At 55.1% G+C, this 15356-nt stretch overlaps 8 protein-coding genes across 8 annotated transcripts; 4 read left to right on the plus strand and 4 right to left on the minus strand.

The window, feature by feature from the left end:
• Positions 1 to 443: 443 nt before the first annotated feature.
• K460DRAFT_371917 (uncharacterized protein) lies at positions 444 to 924 on the minus strand. The gene has a single exon (XM_040934449.1). It carries the CDS (start codon positions 857 to 859, stop codon positions 521 to 523), a length of 339 nt encoding a protein of 112 aa, XP_040782516.1. The 5' UTR covers positions 860 to 924; the 3' UTR covers positions 444 to 520.
• Positions 925 to 2691: 1767 nt separating this feature from the next.
• On the plus strand, positions 2692 to 4603 carry K460DRAFT_297270 (uncharacterized protein; the record flags this gene model as incomplete). Its single annotated transcript, XM_040929696.1, has 3 exons — positions 2692 to 3207; positions 3261 to 3348; positions 3390 to 4603. The coding sequence occupies 3 exons, from the start codon at positions 2692 to 2694 to the stop codon at positions 4601 to 4603; spliced, it is 1818 nt and encodes a 605-aa protein (XP_040782517.1).
• Positions 4604 to 5087: 484 nt separating this feature from the next.
• On the plus strand, positions 5088 to 6130 carry K460DRAFT_297508 (pyrophosphatase-domain-containing protein; the record flags this gene model as incomplete). The annotated part of the gene is made up of 4 exons (XM_040929720.1): positions 5088 to 5264; positions 5327 to 5446; positions 5505 to 5932; positions 5989 to 6130. The coding sequence occupies 4 exons, from the start codon at positions 5088 to 5090 to the stop codon at positions 6128 to 6130; spliced, it is 867 nt and encodes a 288-aa protein (XP_040782518.1).
• Positions 6131 to 6340: 210 nt separating this feature from the next.
• Positions 6341 to 6785, minus strand: K460DRAFT_437929 (uncharacterized protein; the record flags this gene model as incomplete). Its single annotated transcript, XM_040938423.1, has 2 exons — positions 6341 to 6549; positions 6605 to 6785. The coding sequence occupies 2 exons, from the start codon at positions 6783 to 6785 to the stop codon at positions 6434 to 6436; spliced, it is 297 nt and encodes a 98-aa protein (XP_040782519.1). The 3' UTR covers positions 6341 to 6433.
• Positions 6786 to 7116: 331 nt separating this feature from the next.
• Positions 7117 to 8544, plus strand: K460DRAFT_297351 (Sec20 domain-containing protein; the record flags this gene model as incomplete). The annotated part of the gene is made up of 2 exons (XM_040929702.1): positions 7117 to 7463; positions 7527 to 8544. The coding sequence occupies 2 exons, from the start codon at positions 7117 to 7119 to the stop codon at positions 8542 to 8544; spliced, it is 1365 nt and encodes a 454-aa protein (XP_040782520.1).
• Positions 8545 to 8910: 366 nt separating this feature from the next.
• On the minus strand, positions 8911 to 10593 carry K460DRAFT_349497 (uncharacterized protein; the record flags this gene model as incomplete). Its single annotated transcript, XM_040931430.1, has 2 exons — positions 8911 to 9822; positions 9877 to 10593. The coding sequence occupies 2 exons, from the start codon at positions 10591 to 10593 to the stop codon at positions 8911 to 8913; spliced, it is 1629 nt and encodes a 542-aa protein (XP_040782521.1).
• Positions 10594 to 10873: 280 nt separating this feature from the next.
• On the plus strand, positions 10874 to 12094 carry K460DRAFT_297414 (RNA 3'-terminal phosphate cyclase-like protein-like protein; the record flags this gene model as incomplete). Its single annotated transcript, XM_040929707.1, has 1 exon — positions 10874 to 12094. The coding sequence occupies one exon, from the start codon at positions 10874 to 10876 to the stop codon at positions 12092 to 12094; it is 1221 nt and encodes a 406-aa protein (XP_040782522.1).
• An 80-nt stretch (positions 12095 to 12174) lies between these two features.
• Positions 12175 to 15216, minus strand: K460DRAFT_214313 (uncharacterized protein). Its single transcript, XM_040927274.1, has one exon. The coding sequence runs from the start codon at positions 14771 to 14773 to the stop codon at positions 12254 to 12256; it is 2520 nt and encodes an 839-aa protein (XP_040782523.1). The 5' UTR covers positions 14774 to 15216; the 3' UTR covers positions 12175 to 12253.
• Positions 15217 to 15356: the final 140 nt, after the last annotated feature.

Consider the following 15356-nt stretch of genomic DNA (forward strand, 5'->3'; position numbering starts at 1 on the left):
AACACCGCCGTCATGCAACCCACCCACAGGCCCAACTCTTCCCTTACCCACTACCATTCGTGTATGTCCGGGTCTCTGATGAAGGATAAGATCGTAAGTCGTGTAGCAGGGTGCATCAAGTGACCTTAGTACTGCTGCTGCTGGCCACCACCCTGGCCACCCTCTTGTCCACCGTAGCCCTGGCCCTGACCACCATATCCGCCGCGCGACTGGTATTGGCCGCCCTGGGGAGGTCCCCAAGATGAGCCGCCTTGCTGGCCGCCGTAGCCTTCTGATTGGAGTTAGATTGTCACTGTGAATCATTTCATGGGCAAAAGTAGTAGCTTACCACGACCTCCTCCGTAGCCTGAGACAATAGTTAGCACTGGAAAACAGCAAGCACTAGATCGAGATGTTACCTCCGCCACCTTGTTGACCTCCATAGCCTCCACGGTATCCACCACCGCCGCCGCCGCCACCGTAGCCGCCGCCTCGTGGCGCGCCGCCGCCAGCACGGTCAGAAGCCTTGTCGACGCGGATCCTACGCCCGTCGAATCTGTGAAAGGTCAGCGCCAATGATCAAGCGTGGACTGCTAAGGCGGGAGGAAGTGGAGGAAACCACCCACTCTTCGTTGTTCAAGGCCTGCATGGCAGCATCGGCCTCAGAGTCGTTCGCATAGCGCACGAAGCCGAAGCCCCTGCTGCGACCGGTATCGCGATCTTTCACGACCACCTTCAGCCATGTTAGCGTTGCTGCACCGGCGTGCGAATGCCATGTGTTACTCACGGCCTCTTCGACCTGACCGAACTCCTCAAACTTCTGGCGCAGAGCCTGGTCGTCGGTGTGCCACGCAAGGCCTCTGTGACGCGTCAGTCGCATTCTCGTTCGGAGCAGCATGTAGGCGGACTTACCCAATGAAAAGTTTCGACATGGCTGGATGACGTCTGGATCGAACACTGAATACGGTCTCAATACAAGCACTCGGAGCTCAGAAGGATGCGCGCGATACAAATGGACTCAGAACAGGCAATGACAGGACTTGTAGAGAGAAGAGAAGAAGAAGAAAGCTGGGAAGGCGGAGGAAGCCATGGCGGCTTCCCATGCAGGCAGTGTGTGTAGCAACGTGACGGAACGAACATTTAGTCTTGTAGCACCAGGCTGAATCGGAGTCGATGGCGCAAGCGATTGGGCTTGGATTGAGAAGAAGGGAGAGAGAAATCGGGGGTGCAAGGTTGTCGCAAAGTGATGGGGGCTGCCGTGGTGGAGGCAGAGATAGTGAAGCGTTGAAGGTTTGGCGGGGCAGGGCGACGCTACGAGTACCTAAGGACTCGACCCCTCCAAGAAGCGAAAGCACGCTAGCCGTCTTGGGTCGCGCAGGATAGCAGACGACCCAGTTTATACACGGCAAAGGGGAGTGATGTGCGGAGTCGGAGCCCAGCCAGTGAATAGACTAGTTGTATTGCATGCAGTCCGGACATGTTGCTCTACAGGGAAGGCAAACCATGGCGCTCGCGGAGGGCCCGTATTGGAGCCGGCGCCTGGCAGCAGTGGCAGGCTTCCAACATTAGGCTGTCCCGTGTCTGCTTTCTCATGCTGGGTACATGCAGCCCTGGTTGGATTATTCGCAACCCCAAGCCCAATTACAGGGCGGCGGCATGGGCCTCTGCAAAAAAAGGGGGAGCCTTTTGGATTTTTTGATAGGTGCACCAGTTTGATAGGTGCACCACAGTGCGGCCACTCGAGTGCTCCCAGTGCCGGCAGCTGCGTCGACGGACTACGATTGGGTTGGCCAAAGACACGCACAGGTTGCGTGCTCGACGGACGAGAGCGACCTTCGGACGCGGCTAGCATGGCGGGCATTGGGTGGAGAAGAGTGGTTCAAAGAAGCTTATTATTATTATCATCAAGGTGCCATCCATCCATCGCCTGCATGTGGGGATTGGCATTTGGGCCGGCGCAGGCCGTCACACACGGGGCTCGTGCGCTAACCATTGCCTACAACTAGAAGACTGGAAGACTGGAAGATGGGAAGACGGCAAGATGGGAAGACTGGGGCTACATGCCACGACTCTCCCATACCATGAATCACATTTGACAAGCCACTCTGCTCTGCTCTGCTCTGCTCTGCTCTGCTCTGCTCCCCTAGACGAACCGCAAACAAACGCCACCTATCAGAGAGGCTCATGTCAGGCCTCCACGCAATTTCATGGCCCCCAAGTTACCGCTTCTCTTCGGCAGCGTGCAGTGCAGAATGAAATGCGCATAATCTCTTCACTTGGTGCCTGGAGGAGCTCCGAGTTACACACAGTATCTAGGTAGAACATGGCCTTTTTGAGGTGCATCTTCCACACCCCAGCGTCCCCCCTCAGCAAATTCCACGAGGGCAAGCTCCCTTCATCGTCACTTCCCTTCTGAACAAACATGTCGACCTCTCCCACCCCACTGTCGCCCTCGCCCCTCCATCATCCCCTCGCAAGACGTCTGCCTCCATGGGTTACACCAACCCAACTTGCATCACGTTCCGGTCCGAATAGTGCTGCCGCTCGCCAACACAATGCTGTACCACAACTAGCGACAGTTTTGGACTGTAAACTATTGGTCAAGTCAAGTCAAGTCAAGTCAAGGAAGGCGAGAGGCTGTTGACGGCTCGCTCGGGGGCCGCCCGCATTACCCGCCTCCTATACACCACACTACGTCGCTTTAGCCCCAGCATGGACATTCGACAATGGCTAGACGAGACCGTGCAATTCCATCTTGATCCAAAGCTGCCCGAGCAATCTGGTTTCGACCCTTCCAACTATCCTGGAAAGCCTGGGCCCGTGTCCAGAGGAAGACATGGGCGAAAGCCCAGTAAATCGGACAGCTCACTGCTAGACCCTCCTGCTCTGCGGGAGAAGACGCCGACGAAGAAGAAGCGAAGACCCCCTACCGAGAACAGTACAGACCAAAGTGCCGAGAGCGACGCACTTCATGCCACACACACTGTATCCCCGGGGAGTAGCATATCGAGCCAGCGATATGCACGAAGGCCTCGCCGGAAGACGCGCCCGGAGCGCTATGAGCCCTCATCAAAGGCTGTCGAGGAGCGGGGAAAGCATGCATATCGAGGCCGCAACGGCGAATCAACGAGGTCGCGGCACAAGTCCAAGCGCAAGAAGGGTGAGAAGCCATGCAGCGGGATAGTGCAAAGCTTCCATGCCAAGAACGTGTCTGGGGATCGGCTGACTGTAAGAGCTGCCATCACTGCAGTGGCCTACAAGTGGACTGATGATTGGTGTAGTTGAAGCCTCGGGAGCAGCTCGGCCTTTTCAACAAGGGGAAGACATCGATGGCGGTCAAGGGTCGTGGTTGTATGCTTCTCCTTGTGCGTTACCTCGTGTTGATCAGCCCACAATTGATACGCTTGCAGTGCCGGATCTAGTCTTCTCAGAGATGAAGTTCTTGCAGCAACACAAAGACCAACCGGAGCCCACCCCTCAGGCAGGGGTCCTTGAGAAGAGGCGCAAGAGTGATCACGCACACATGAAGGAGGGAGAAATTTCCGCCTTCTTCACCTCTGTGCGTCCAGCGCTGGCAGAAAGAGATGACAATACCCAGATGAATGGGGGTCGCCACTCTCTTGACACACCACTCGAGGCCAGTCGTCCCGAGCGAGAGCCATCTTTGGTTGGCGACGTCGCTACACCCACGATACCCACGGTCGACATGCCTGATAAGGCATCATATCTGGGATCTGGGGGCAGAGGGTTGCGCCATGAGAGCACAAGTGTCATGTCCTGGTCAGAATCCTCCGCGCCTCGACGGACAAATGGTACCTCGGAAAGGTTTGTATTGTCCTCAACGGCTCCATCGCTGCACAGAGTGTCTAGATCCCAGTCCTATCCTCAGCATACCTCTTCGCCACGACGAGTAAACCTTGTTGGTCGAGCTGCAAAGTTTCAAAGCACGGATTCTGTTGACTCTCCGTCTTCGATGCCATCTGTCTTACCTGTTCGTGTAAGCGTGGACGCTCAGCAAGTCCGAAATACACCCAGCTCAAAAGCAACCTCTCGTTCAGGTACAAATAGCTTTTCAAACCATAGGCAGCCTGCCGTAAATGGAGAAGAGAATATTGCTGGTGTTGATCCACCAGCATCCTCAGGCTTTGGCAGACTTTTACGACAGTGCAATAGTACAGTTTACGAGAGCCGCCAGATAGTCTCGCCACACAGAAGGCAGACCGTGCGAAACGCCCCGTCATCGTCACCGTTTGTTTACAAAGTAGAAGGACAAACCTCTATGGATCGATGCTATACAAGCCCTCGGGTGCCAACGGTGCGCTTTGCGGGTATAGAGAGTCGGGCGCCGCCGTTAGCGAGCTTCGCTGGTCCCAGCATTTACGAACAACAAGCGCAGCGACTGCAGCGTACTGAGGAGAGGAACTTGCTGGATGATTTTGATGTCATCGAGCAGGACTACCTGGACGGAGATGGTGATATGGGATATGCCAATCAGAGCTGGGAGGGACTACCAGAAGAGCCCAGATGCCATGAAGGAGTGGTGTCGGAAGGCGCTGAAAGACATTTGGTGCTAGGTAATACTGTAGTCGCGCCAGGATTTTGGCGACCGAATCGATTGTATTGACGTTGTTGACATGGTCAAAGGGGTGGTGGCACGTCAGACGTATACAAAGTCCGTGCGCAGGAAGTTGGAGCTGGACAAATCCGCTCCGCTCCGCAGTGAAGTGTCTGTCGGTCGCACTCTTGATTCTTCGTGTGCCTCGGTTCTGGGCTGGTCTCGCAAGAAGAGCGTAGCCGGTTGCTTTTCTCTAGCGATAAATACCATCTGCATGCCCGTCCATCGAGTGCTGCGGCTCTACCCAGCTGTCCGAGTAGCTGCTCCCCGTCTCCGTCCCACGTCCCCTTTCGCTTTTCCGACGCCTGTCCCATGCAGACAGTCGGCGGCAACGCTCGTCACCGTGGCGCCCCTCACCCCGCCGCCGGCCCCCACCTGCACTAAGAAAATCAACCATCGACTTGGCCTAATCAAAGCACACCTACACACCACACCAACAGCCTCCTCTTCCCCACTAACACAGCCAGAAGACACTGACAAGAGCACGCACACCATGTCTTACACCATCCGCAAGATCGGCGCGCCCAACACGCTCGAGCACCGCATCTTCATCGAGAAGGACGGCCAGCTCGTCTCGCCATGGCACGACATCCCCCTCTACGCCAATGAGCAGCAGACGGTGCTCAACATGGTCGTCGAGGTGCCCCGCTGGACCAACGCGAAGATGGAGGTGCGTGCCCCTCCATTGGCCCAGCCTAGCCCAAGACATGACTGACCAGCTGTCCACCACAGATCTCCAAGGAGGAGACGCTCAACCCCATCAAGCAGGACATCAAGAAGGGCAAGCTCCGCTTCGTGAGAAACTGCTTCCCCCACAAGGGCTACCTCTGGAACTACGGTGCCTTCCCTCAGGTGCGATGATGCGAGCCCGATATCCGACGGCAGAACACATACTGATTGCTTTTGGCAGACGTGGGAGGACCCCAATGTTGTCCACCAGGAGACCAAGGCCAAGGGCGACAATGACCCATTGGACGTCTGCGAGATTGGCGAGCTCGTCGCCAAGCCCGGCGAGGTCATCCAGGTCAAGGTCCTCGGCGTCATGGCTCTGCTTGACGAGGGCGAGACCGACTGGAAGATCATAGTCATCAACGTGAACGACCCCTTGGCCCCCAAGCTCAACGATGTCGAGGACGTCGAGCGCCATCTGCCTGGTCTCCTACGAGCCACCAACGAGTGGTTCCGTATCTACAAGATCCCAGACGGCAAGCCTGAGAACCAGTTCGCCTTCTCTGGCGAGTGCAAAAACAAAAAGTACGCCATGGACATTGTCCGCGAGTGCGCCGAGGCCTGGGAGAAGCTTGCCACTGGCAAGACCCCCAAGGAGGATCTGTCTCTGTATGTTCTTCGACCTAGTATTGCCTTGAATGACTCCAGCTGACAGCTCTTCGCAGGACCAACACCACCGTGTCGCACTCTCCTGACCGCGCCGACGCCAACCAGCTCAACATCCCCCATGGCGAGAACAAGAGCCCAGCTCTGATTGATCCCAGCATCGACAAGTGGTTCTACATCTCCGGCGCTCCTTCCAACTAGGTGTGGGCAAAAAGGCAGAGACGCAGATGTGACAATTGCACTGGAAACTTGACCGAAAGTGTGGAGACTGGGCATTGCGAAGGAGCCGTACAGTCCAGCTCATAGCATCACTTGGTTTGATAGATGAATCATATGCATGCTAAAACGCCCCTCGATGGCAGAGGTGACATACGTTCATCGAGTAACAGTCTTCATTTCCATATTTTTACTTCAAACCCCGAGTGATGCCGTAACGCCGAGTGATGCTCCTGATATACACGTTTGTACATGATCTTTAGTATAGTGGTATCTCGGCCTCTTCCATCAATTGCCCGTCAGCTCCTCCTTGCGCGCCAGTGACCGCGAATGTCGATCCACCTCTTCCACGACTTGGGTTATCCGCATAGTGCTCAGATCGAGTTGCATCTCCTTGCCGTCCTCTGTGGACTCCCGTTAGTACATTTACTAGCTAGATAGGCTGTGGTGGTAACATACTGAACTTCAAGCCCAGACTCGCAGGCTCTTTGCTACTCCGCGGCAGCATCTTGGATTCAATCTTCATTCCGTCTGCGCGCGCATTGGGCGGTATTAGAGAGAGGAATAGGCGTGCGGGCTTGGAGCGCAGGCTGAAGGGGTTGAATGTGAGGCGGACGTCGGTCAAGAATCGGGTTATCATAATGACTGCAGTACGGCGGAGGACCGAGGTTGTTGAGGAGCTTGCAAGGAATGTCAGCAGAATAAGGATCTGGGGAGCGCTCAATACATACTGATAGTCGGGCTGCGGGGGAGTGCTGGCGCAATTGATGTTCTTCTCTACTCTTTACGGTTTCGCTCGTTCACCGGCACAGTCGCAAGGCCCGTGCTGTCCACCGCTTTTCTCGCGCAACGTGGCACAACAGCCATCCGTACTCGCCCGCCGCGCCTCTGCTTCTACAGCCCACCGTAGCATCTTCCGTCATAGCACCTGCATGCTTCGACCACCTATTCCGCACTCGTTTCCGAATACAATGCCGCCCCTCCTCTCCACCACGCAGACCCTCACGACCCGCCTAAACTCACTCTCGGAGAATAACAAGGCCGTTGGCCATCTCATACAGAGACTTGCGAAATTAGACTTCCAGCCGGGATCACAACCAGTCAACGGTCCCGAGGAGGGAGATGTGCGACTGGAACTGAGTGCAGAGATCCACGAGAGCCTGAAGAGCATTGAAGAAGAGCTTGAACTCCTCAGGCAAGAGGTTGAGGACATCACACATCAAGGAGCAAGTTTTGGCCGGAGAAGGGATAGCACAAGAGAGAGTGAGAGGAGTAGGCTTGCAGTCCTACTAGCGAGGTTGACAGAGGATCTGCGATCGTAAGTGCCTTTATCTTGTCCGTCAAGACGAAGACGAGCATGCTAACTATGTACGCCTTGTAGATCACGGTCACAGTACCGCAAAGCACAACTAACCGCCAAACACAACGCAGACCGCGCAAAACTCAAGGAACGTGAACTCCTCTTCTCAAATCTACAATCCGGCTCGTCGACCCCATCCTCCACCTATCGCCAGCGGAAACAGCAACAAGGGCTCTCGGAAGGCGAAGTCGTCACCCAGGCCTCCTCGGACGTCACCTCCGCCCTGCGCCGAACCCATCAATTGATGCAAAACGAGCTTTCGCGCTCACGATTCGCTCAAGAGACACTAGAACAGAGTACAGCTGCGCTTGCGGAGCTGGGAGAGAAGTACTCGGATTTGAACAGTCTGCTGGCCAGTAGCAAGACTCTAGTGACTACACTGTTGAAGAGCACGAAGAGCGATACGTGGTATCTCGAAACTACATTTTACGTCCTGATTACGACTGTCATCTGGCTTGTTTTCCGTCGGTGGCTGTACGGTCCACTGAGTTGGTTCGTCTTCTGGCCTCTGAGGCTAGCGTTCCGCGTTCTGTTCGCCATCATCCCGGTAGGCACCGCGTCATCAGCCGCAAAGTCGAGTCTCGCAGCCTCCTCTCAGCCGTCATCCAGCCTTATTGTCAAACCTAGCGCAACGGGTGAATTCCCAACGCGAAATCCCAACGCCCAACAACCCTACATTCGCGTTGGCGGTGGAGGTCGAGGATACATGCACGCTCAAGCTCCCGATCCTAGTCCTATAAACTCTTACTCGCAACAAGTCGGCCAAATGGCAGAACAGAATCAGCAGCCCCAAGGGACTGAATTGCCTGATCACCCACAGCTGAGGGAACAGCCTCAGCAGCAGCAGGAAGAAAAGGGGCCAGTAACAAGAGGTGATGGTACGGTGTTGAAGGAGAGTGACAAGCCAAGGAATCCCAAGAAGAAGATGTGGGAGGAGAATGTGGAGAGGGAGAAGTATGAACAAGCACAAGCCGCGCAGCAAGGGGAAGTAGCTGGGGAACAGGGTGAGGGAGGCCGGCGGGAAAGGGATGAGTTGTGAAGTCTTGATTGTATGAATGAGGTATGCGATAGTGTTCCAGCATGAAAATCCATGACCTATGACGCCGCCTAGTCTCTTCAACCTCGTCCCTTTCTCCAAGCATGCATCATTCCTTGTTCGAAAGAGCTCTCTAATTTCTCAAAATCACCTTCACCAAAGTCCTCTTTTACGAACTAGGGACAAGCAAGTGACAAAGTAGACCAGAACGGTAGAGTGATATGATACGAGCAACGAACACTAATATTAGGGGTATCAAGAAGATGAAATACAGCATGGCTATATTAAAATCAGGAGCGCTACGCTCCGCACATTGCAAACGATTACAAAAAAAAGGGGGAGGAAACACGTATTTGAAGCCTGATTTACTCACCCATGATGATACTCATTGTCGTCTTCACTATCATCCTGCACCTCGAGGCTATCCTCAATCTCCTCGTTGAGTAAAAGGCCCATGTCATACGTCTTCTCTCGAATCTCCTCTGCCTCTTCACGGTCCACGGTGCAATCTTCCATGATGAGCAGGATGGCTACTTCAGGGACGAGCACGGCTTGAACAAAAGCCGCGGGTCCAGATGCCTGCACGACCGAGTCTCTGCAGGTTTTGATCTCGTTCTTGAGCACCTTCATTACATTCTCTGTGATGATGCGTCGTCCATGGGGGCCGTAATAGCCGGGGTAGGTGGCCTTGTCGTCAAGCGCGTACGAGTCCAGTTCGTCTTGGACCTCCTGGGGGAGATCTTTGCGGCGGGAAGGCACCGCCGCTGCTTTTCCGGTTAAAGCGAGGGGCTCGTAGCGCTCTCTGTATCTGCTTGGCCGCTTGTTGTTGAGCACTTTGTATAGGTCCTGTCTGTGGGCTTTTATGCGCTGCGGCAATGCATCCCATTCAATCTCTGGGTATCCTTCTCCTCGGTATTCCTCCTGTGCAGACTTCCTCCTATGTCTAGTACAGTATGCCGTGTGGTTCTTGACAGTCTTGTCCCTGCCTTTCCAGAACTCCCAGTAGTCTTCCAATTCCACTAGTTCTTTACACAATGAACATCGTGTACCTTCTGCCTCGTCCTGGGGAAGCTGCTCGATGTATTCCTTGATGTTGTCGAGGGCTTCCTGCGGAGCGCTTGACTCGAGTTGCGAGGACGGCGGCGCCTGGTCTTGCACCCAGTCGCCGAGCTGATAGAGAATTCGGGTGGGCTTCGATGGCTCGTCCAAGATGTTCTTCAGTTCCTCATCGTCCAATGGGGCGAGCGTAGATTTTCCATCTTTGTCTTGAGGGCCTGTCTTCTTGACCTCCTTTGTGCGCAATTCTGGATCCTCAACTTTCGTAGGAATTGAAACAAGTATTCTATCTAGCTCATCATTGCTCATCATGGATACGTCCGATACATCATCCTCCTCTTGCGGTTGCGTCCGGTTCTTCCGCGTATAGCTTGTTTTCCCTTTAGCTCTCGGCACGTTCTTCGATGGCCCTGTACCGAACTTCTTTGCGGGCGGTGCATGTATGTTCGCGCGGGAAGAAGCTCCCCTTGCGTTTGCTCCATATTGCGTCTTCTGCTTCTTTGGCGATGGTAGCCTGAATTCTTCAGCAAAACCCCACCCTTGGTCTTCCGATGCTTCAACCGAAGACTGTGTAGATGTTGCATTCTCCTTATCATCCTCGACGCCCTTCGTTGCTTTGTCGGCCTTTCCACTCTGATACGATCCTTTGGCGGGGGCCCGTATCGGTGGCGCCTTCCTACTGGACTTTCTCTGCGGCTGCTTCAACTCGGCATCCACTTTCTTTATTGGAACCGCTATCTTACGCCTCGAGGATGGGGACGGTCGGGGTGGGGGTTGCTGCAATTCGTCGTCGGTCGAGAGAGGTTCGGCATTGATCAATTGTTCCTCCTTTTCTTCTTCTTCTTCTTCTTCTTCTTTTCTCTTTTTGGCCTTTTCATTGGTGTCCGGCCTTCCCTTGTACGCCGGTTCCTCATGGTCCTTGTCACTTGCATGCCGCTTCCCACCAACCATCCGCAGCAGCGGAGGGGCGCCCTTCCTTGTCAACCCTGTGGCCATTGTCGCGCACAACTTGCATATGAAATGCCTCGAGTGGGATGCGAATCACCTGATGGCAAGAGAAAACCCGTCGTGAAGGTATAAAGAAGCCGACCTAGATAGTCTCAAGGCTGAATGAGACGCCCGGGCACGCGCTGACCCTCGACGCGAACCTAGCACGGGGCCAGCGGTCGGATCTCGCGCTAGCAAAGTTAATCGATAAGCTACCAAAAAAAGTATCTCCAACCACCATAGAACGTCTCGCTAGGCACCTCCAACACCACACTTTTACCTACTCACAATGGCCGCCGACGAATCATTGCAAGCGCCTCTCAACTTCACCGGCCACCGCCAACTCATCTCGCGCCTCCTCCTCGCAACACTCACAGGCCGACCTGTTCGCATCTCGCAAATCCGCTCCTCGTCGACCAACCCAGGCCTCACCCGCCATGAAACCAATTTCATACGCCTCCTCGACGCTGTAACAAATGGCTCGCAAGTCCAATTCAGCATGACAGGTACCACGCTTGTATACCGCCCCGGCCTAATCACAGGCTCAGCCGAAGGCCTGGGCGCAAGTGGAGGCGTAATACGGCACGAGATACCAGCCGAGTGCAGGAGAAGAGGCGTGAGCTGGTGGCTTGTGCCGTTGTGCATACTGGCGCCATTCAGCAAAGGAAACATGAACGTCATTTTCCACGGCGAAGGCTGCGTAACGTCGTCCACACTCAGCGGCGACATGAGCGCAGACACTGTCCGAACGGCGATTCTACCCTTGTACAAGAACTTCGGTATCGAGCGAAACATTGAACTCCGCATCCTCAAGCGCTCGTGTGCGCCTGCAGGAGGCAAAGGAGCAGGTGGCGAAGTACAACTCGTATTCAACCACCAAGTCCGCCTGCCGAAGACACTGCACTTGTTGAACCCCGGGCGGGTGAAGAAAATCAGAGGTGTAGCGTACTGTGTCGAGGTGCCAAAGTCTAACAATGAGCGCATGATTTTTGAAGCGCGTGGTATATTAAACAAATTCGTGCCGGATACATACATCTTCTCCGATGCATCGCCTGCTCCCCTCATCCCCACAACCGTCAAAGGCCACCCTTCCGGCAAAGTCAAGGGAGCCGTGGGGTTTGGACTAAGTCTTGTAGCAGAAACGAGCACGGGATGCATATATTCGGCCGACGTGTGCTCACCACCCGATGGCGGCGTCCCGGCTGATGAAATTGGCAAGCAGTGCGCCTACCAACTGCTCGAAAAAATATCACAGGCAGGATGTGTCGAGAGCGTAGCGGCGCCGACGGTGTTGATGCTCATGGCCATGGGAAGTGAAGATGTGGGACGTCTGGCGTTGGGCAGAGACGTTCTGGCGAATGAGGAGATTATACAATTAGCAAGGGATTCAAAAGTTTTCGGTGGGAGTGGATGGGGGTTCCGCGAGAATGGAGGTGAAAACGAAAGAGGGGAGATTGTGGTTAGTGTGGTTGGGAGAGGAGTCGGTAATGTGGGACGAAAGGTCGCATAATAGGCTAGCTTTATGCTGGTGAGGTCAAAGGTCTGCGTGGACAATATGATACCCATTTTCCAATCGCATGTCCATGTGCCATGCCGCAAAAAAAAAAAAAAAAATACGCCGCCCAATGATTCATGTACAAAGGAACAAACCCTACAGCTGCAGAGTGTCCTACTGTCTCTTGCCAGCAGAGCTTCCGCTGCTGTTCTCCGCATCGGATCCCTCTTCCTGGTACTTTTCGTTATACTGCTGCTCTCTATCCCGATACGGGCCCTCATCTCCTTCCTCATCACTCAACAGATCCTCATCCGACTCTCCAGCAAACGCATCATAGAGCTCTCCACCGCGCTTTGCCCTCTTTTTCCTGCCACCTGCCGCCGCCCCCAACATGCCAGTGTCTTCTCTGTCCTCGTCACCATCCAACACTTCGAATTCATATGCATCTCGGCTATTGCTTAGTCGTTTGCGTCTCGCAATGAACAAGTAGGTGCCGAGACCGGCGATGAAAGCAATGATGAGAGCGAGAGCACCGTAGATCCAGATTTGGGTGTGTTTAGACACGCCGAATGAGGGGAAGGGATTGGGCAAAAAGTTCTCCGATGGTGCTGCAGTCGCGGATGCGGTCGCTGTCGACGAGACAGTTGCCGTCGTAACCGCTGTCTGTTCCGCCTCATTAACCGGAGTAGAAGGCTTTTGGTTCACTGGGCGATCGGGATGGTCATCGGGGAGAGAAGTCATGGTTGGCACGGTACTAGTGGGTATCGTCACACTAGTTATATGTGCGGGATGGTCGTCGATCTTATCATGGTCGTCATCGTCATGTTCTGTAGGAATGGGAAGAAGCTTGGCTTTGGATGCGTCGATGCTCTCGCCCCAGAGACGGAGCTTCCAATCCGTAAAGACGCCCGTCTTCTGGTTACCGGGATGCACATCCTTGACGACGACAGTCCAGTTGCCGATGCCGGCTTCGCCCCAGTGCGCAACAGACATGAAGGTCCAATCAATGTAGCCATAGGGGGCGTCGTCGTCACGGCGAGCAGTGGAAAGATGCGATGACATGCCGGCGGGAGAGATGAGTTCGACGACGAGGTCTCCACGGCGTTGGTGCTCTACATTCATAGTCAGGGTAATGTGCTCGACGCGCTCAAAGTTGGCGTCCTTGAGCATGTCTGCTGTGACCTCGAACACGCTGGCTATGCCTTGGCCGGCTTCTGGAATCGCCTTCTTGACGTGCATCCAGGGTGAGTAGAACCAGGCTTGAGGCTTGACGAGCTTCCAGTCCTTTGCTTTTTCGACGATAGCCCAGGCATCGAGTTTGCCATATCCGAACTGATGGCTGTACATGCGGTCTAGAGACGTCTTTTTCCAGTCGCTGGGCTGGTCGAAAGGCACCGCCGTCAAAACGGTGAGCCACTGAACGTCGCGCCATGTCAGGTCAGGACGGGCCTGCAATACCAGCGCATACACTCCCACACCAATGGGCCCTGCGGCAGATGTACCACCATGCTGGCCCGTACACTTGTTCGCGCCCAGGTCCGTTGTATGGATAGCGTCGCCACCGCCACTGCTGTAAGTTACCACTAGCTGGGCCGAACACGCCTCGGAGTAATACGGGTGCTCGTTGTTCTTATCGATGGCGCCAACGGTGATGCTGTAGATGCTGTTGGTGTATCCGTCAAAGTTGCAGTTGTCGTCGCTCGCTGCGCCGTTGCCAGCTGCGAAGACGTAAATGGAGCCCTTGCCGTCGCGCCCTTGTTGGACAGCCGTGACCATTGCCTTTTCAATAAGGATTCCGGGGGCCTGCATAGTCTTGCCATCATCGGGAGGACCCCACGAGCACGAATAGATGTGGTTCTGCTGCATCTCGTAATTGATGGCTAGCGCCTCGTCGAGGTCTGTAATGTCGCCTGATAGAATGCGTACGCCAGATATCTTTGCATCGTAGGCCAGACCCACACCACAGGCATCGTTCCTTCCTGCAGCGATTTCTCCAGCGCATCGTGTGCCGTGCTGGTCGTCGGAGAGTTTCGGGGTAGGCAGGTCTTCGTGATCGTTGTAGTCGTGCGAGCCCGCGGCGAAGAAGTTGTCCTTTAGGTCAGCGCTGTCATAGTCTAGGCCGTCGTCGACGACGCATGCCGTGACGCCTTTGCCCGTGATGCCCTGCATCCACACATCGGTGACATTGATGTCGTTGCCAGGTGTCTTGACGTTGAATATGTGCCACTGCTCCTCGAAAATGGGGTCGTGGATCTGCAGCTTGCTGGCAACTTCACGCTGCTGCTTTATAGCTTCCGTGACGGCTGGGCCAGCGCGGTCCTGCCGCGGGGGTATTGTGCTGCGCTTCCAATGCCGGGGCTTGATCTTCTGCTTCTGGGTGAAGCGTACGCTGTCGAGGGGGTGGTACCCGGGCCCGACCAAGCGCTTCCGCCGCCGCCTCTTGAGCTCTTGCCTTGCCTCGTCTACGATGTCGTTTTGGTGTTTCGGGGCCTTGAAGACGTGGTGGTGGTCGAGCGAGGCCAGGGGGCCCTCGTATGTCAGCCCGAGATGCGCCGCAAGCTCCGAGGGCGATGTCGACGGGGACATGTGTACGGCATAGTAGTCGTGGGTCGAGTAGTTGCGAGGCGGCAGGTGGTTGCCCGCGGCAGCCAGCGTCGCTGCTGACAGCAGGCTCCAGAGGTGGAGGATGCGCATGGCGACGGGGGCCGTGAGGGTAGGTGTTATAAGCAGCGGACTGCGGTCATGTATCGTAGCAGCGTTTCCGAAGCGAAAGGCGGTTCTTGTAGAGTCAAGTCAAGGCCAGAGGGTGAAGATGTCGCGATGTCGGGTGGTGTTGTTTGTGTGCAGACGTGTGGTCGCGTGAAAGGGTATTGAGCCTTATTGAGAGTGAGCAAGGAGATGGATTACGACGACAAGGGCAGGGGACAAGAGGCGCTCGAGCAGGATGCGTAATGCCCGAAAGATGCGGCCGGAATGATGCACAAGCTGGCAAGTAGGAATGATAAAGGGACCGTGAGCGAAGGCGTGAGATGTCTTGGGGCGTGGGTGGGTGGATGATAGCAGGGTCTTTTCTCTCTATGGACTGGGCATGTCCGAGACGCCAACTCCATTCGGGAAGAGGACTTGGTGTCCACTCTCTCTCTCTACGCCTGGCAGAATAGACGGGCGGTGTACCAAAGTAGTACAGTAAGTAGCTTGGTCGACGCCATCATCCCAGCCCCCCATCCAAACCCGCCCGCCTTCTCATTATAATGAGTCGATGCGTTGGCTGGCCATG

Source organism: Cucurbitaria berberidis (assembly GCF_010015615.1).
Source record: "Cucurbitaria berberidis CBS 394.84 unplaced genomic scaffold K460scaffold_8, whole genome shotgun sequence".
Lineage (NCBI taxonomy): Eukaryota > Fungi > Ascomycota > Dothideomycetes > Pleosporales > Cucurbitariaceae > Cucurbitaria > Cucurbitaria berberidis.

Coding starts and splice junctions, on each gene's coding strand:
- K460DRAFT_371917 (XM_040934449.1), bottom strand. CDS start 859: ATGCGACTGACGCGTCACAGAGGCCTTGCGTGGCACACCGACGACCAG.
- K460DRAFT_214313 (XM_040927274.1), bottom strand. CDS start 14,773: ATGCGCATCCTCCACCTCTGGAGCCTGCTGTCAGCAGCGACGCTGGCT.